Genomic DNA, 3523 nt, shown 5'->3' on the forward strand with positions numbered 1-3523 from the left:
GGGAGTGCAACTCGAAAGTTTGATGGGGGGTGAGGGGTGCAAATCGAAATCTTGAGGGGGGTGCAAATCAAAAAGTTTGTCCCCGGGCGCCAGAAAGGGTCGCTACGCCTCTGCATACAAGTGCCCCGACATACATGCTTTTAAATAAACGAGCTGTCTCGATCGAGCAAAAAAAAAATGCTTTAACATACGAACACAATTACAAATTTGAGAAACAGGATTAGCGAGTTTAAAAGCTCATTTAAAAAAAAAACTGAAAAGATGAAACGTAGTGTGCATCGGATTATTTGATAAACAAAAATGCATAACTAATATACAAAGCATGTATTCAAGGGAAGAAAAAAAATCCTCCATTCACAGGTTAATTGGGTACATCCTGCATGAAAGAGAGGTTAACGTTATAATTTTTAGACTTAATTATGTTGGGTGAAGTATAAAGATTAAGTGTAATGTTAAGTGTCCGAACAATTTTAGCATTAACTGTGAGTGAGTGAACAAAGTGAAGCGCCACCGCCTATCTCATCCCCCCTAAACAGGGCCTACACCTCCACCAGCATCTTCTGTGAGCTCAAGTAAGTTGATTTTCTAGGTAACTACACGCAATAAAAGCAGTGTATTTATTTGCATTATCCTTCATTGTGTTAATAAGCATAATGTGTCATTTATAGATACAATATTCTTATTTTTAAAACACGTAACATAAACAATTAGTGTGGCATTTTGAGATGCAACGGATACTCGGCATTTTATTTGGTTTTTCAAAAAGAAAAACGCTTCGATATACGAGCAGTTTGACGTACGAGCAATGCTTCAGAACGAATTAAAAACGTAATTCAAGGAAACACTATAGAGCCCTACATGCATAATATTCATTCTACAACAGTGTTGCAAAAATCTAGAATTTTAAAATCTAATATTAGTAGTTTAAATTCTACCAAAATGTACTTTATAAAAACCTATGGGAGACAACTTACTATTGGTCCTTAAAAGTTTTTTAGTTTAGCAAAATTCAATTTGTACATAGATATAAACGTGTTACCAATTTTGCATTTTATTTTTTTTTGTATATGAATTAAAATTGTTCATTATATTTTATTCTTTAGCCTTTGTTTTCCCACAAACGTTTATATTTTATTTGATATTGTATTCGATAAAAGCTATATTATTCGTTTTATACAAATTGATAAAAAGCGAAATCTTTTTGGTTGACGATGGTAGTTTCAGTTGCACTAGAATAGTTATAATAAAATAAAATAAAATATCCACAAAAAATAAAAACCCTAAGTGATACTCGTTCAGAATTTTATCTTAATTACAAAGTCAAAACGGCCCAGAAAACAGAAGGGATTCAGCAACTTCTAATCACAGAGAAAAAAGCAACAGAAAGAGTAGTCGAAGCAAGAAAACGAAAAGCTCAGGGAATCAAAATTGCAAAAAAGGAAGCAGATTCAGAAATCCTAGCCTTTAAAAACGAGAAGGAGAATCACTATAAACAGTATGAACAAGAGATCCTTGGCAAGAAAAGTAACAGTAAGGCACAGATTCAGGTAGAAACAACTAAAACGATCAAAGAGTTGGATGTCATGCTGAAACAAAACTGTGCTAAATCTATGGACGCTATTCAACAAAGTCTCTTTAGGATAGAAGTGCAACTTCATGAAAATGTTAAGCTGTAAATTGAGTTGTCTGTACCTTTATCTGTATATTTTATGTAAAGGGTAGAATTCTTAATGTTTATTTAATTATTGACACAGACAGCTCATGCTTTTAATTTATCCTGCAGATACAATTTGTTCAAAGATCTACTCTTCTGCATTTATTTTTCAACATTACATAATTTGTTTCCTTCTAGGCTTTTTTTTTTAGAAATTTAGGTATATTTTTTGCAGGTAAGATATTTATTAGCCTGAATTTGATTGCTAATAGTATGTGATAATGTGTAGATAATTGATTGGTGTATCATTTTAGTTTTAGTGAATTGTTAGGTAAAAAACAAAATTACTCCTACCATAACTGAAGAGGTGGAGACCAAGGCATTGTTAGTAATTTAGTTGAAGCTAAATATTGTGAGCATCTGTTTGTACCAGTGGCGTAGGCAGGGGGGGGGGTTAGGGGGGGGTCATAACCCCCCCATAGACCCCTCGGTATATATAAAAAGTATGAGGGGGGGTGCAAATCGAAAGTTTGAGGGGGGGTGCAAATCGAAAGTTTGAGGGGGGGGGGGTGCAAATCGAAAGTTTGAGGGGGGGGGGGTGCAAATCGAAAGTTTGAGGGGGGGGGGGGTGCAAATCGAAAGTTTGAGGGGGGGGGGGGGTCAAATCGAAAGTTTGAGGGGGGGGTGCAAATCGAAAGTTTGAGGGGGGGGTGCAAATCGAAAGTTTGAGGGGGGGGGGGGGGTGCACATCGAAAGTTTGAGGGGGGGGGGGTGCAAATCGAAAGTTTGTCCCCGGGTAAAAATTGGAACCCCCCCCTTGAGACGATCCTGGCTACGCCACTGGTTTGTACCTCTAGTTATACTGACTTGCACACATGGGTTTTTTCATCTATATACACTTGTATCTCATTGTTATTCGAAGTTCACTTATTCATTGGGATGTTTATTTATATGACTAGATTTGGTGGCATTGAATGCATTCCTTGTATGGAAAGAAAGAAGCATACATACATTATTTTCATCATGCGTTGTATCTGGAAACTAGATTAAAATCCTTTGTTTTTAGTCACATAAAAAAATGTAATAAATACACGTCAGAATGAAATATTATTTTCGCAAATATGTATTAGTCCTCACCAGCCAAGTTGGAAAGTTTAATACAAAATTGAAGAAAGTGAGGTTGTATCTTACAAGTGTTATTATTATAACACCAAACTAAAGCAACAGTAGACCCGCTATTTTACAAGGAATTAGCACACCTTAAAAACTGGCATCCATTCAAAAAGCCAGCACACAACGCACTCTTAAACGACTAGACCTAAACTAGGAACTAAAAATACACTTATAAAGGCGAAAATTACATCCAACCATCGATGGAATTAAATGGGAGCCGAATTTTTTCCCGACAGACACTTCCCCGGAAGCCGTTTGCCCCAAGGCCGATTTCCCGAATGGACACTTGCCCGAATGTGACAAATGCCCGAATGGACACTTGCCCGAATGGGACAAAAGCCCGAATGGACACTTGCCCGTACGTGACAAAAGCCCGAATGTGACAAAAGCCCGAATGTGACAAAAGCCCGAATGTGACAAAAGCCCAAATAGACACTAAAATGCATTAAAATAAACTCATCTGTATTATCACTTAGTTACATGTTTGGCGCCCAAATAAGTATCGCTGAAGTAGCAAATAAGCATACCATGCATGTAAACATAGCACAGTGGCCTAGCTAGGATTTTCGGGACATTATGCAAAAATTATCAGTGGGCCCCTTCGGAGTGTGAAGTCAAGATATCTACTACTACATAATTATGAGGGAGATATTTTCAATAATTTAAATAATCTTCACATTTTGCATTTGTATACAC

The 3523-nt window shown here is 36.8% G+C and overlaps 1 protein-coding gene across 1 annotated transcript; it reads left to right on the forward strand.

The window, feature by feature from the left end:
* Positions 1-322: 322 nt before the first annotated feature.
* LOC131942882 (V-type proton ATPase subunit G-like) lies at positions 323-1676 on the forward strand. Its single transcript, XM_059303200.1, has 2 exons — positions 323-391; positions 1335-1676. Exons 1-2 carry the CDS (start codon positions 323-325, stop codon positions 1674-1676), a joined length of 411 nt encoding a protein of 136 aa, XP_059159183.1.
* Positions 1677-3523: the final 1847 nt, after the last annotated feature.

This window comes from Physella acuta, unplaced genomic scaffold (genome assembly GCF_028476545.2).
Source record: "Physella acuta isolate Inbredline_101_S28 unplaced genomic scaffold, ASM2847654v3 ptg000002l, whole genome shotgun sequence".
NCBI lineage: Eukaryota > Metazoa > Mollusca > Gastropoda > Physidae > Physella > Physella acuta.

Coding starts and splice junctions, on each gene's coding strand:
- LOC131942882 (XM_059303200.1), top strand. CDS start 323: ATGTATTCAAGGGAAGAAAAAAAATCCTCCATTCACAGGTTAATTGGG. Junction 392..1,334: donor ACATCCTGCATGAAAGAGAG/GTTAACGTTATA, acceptor AAAACGGCCCAG/AAAACAGAAGGGATTCAGCA.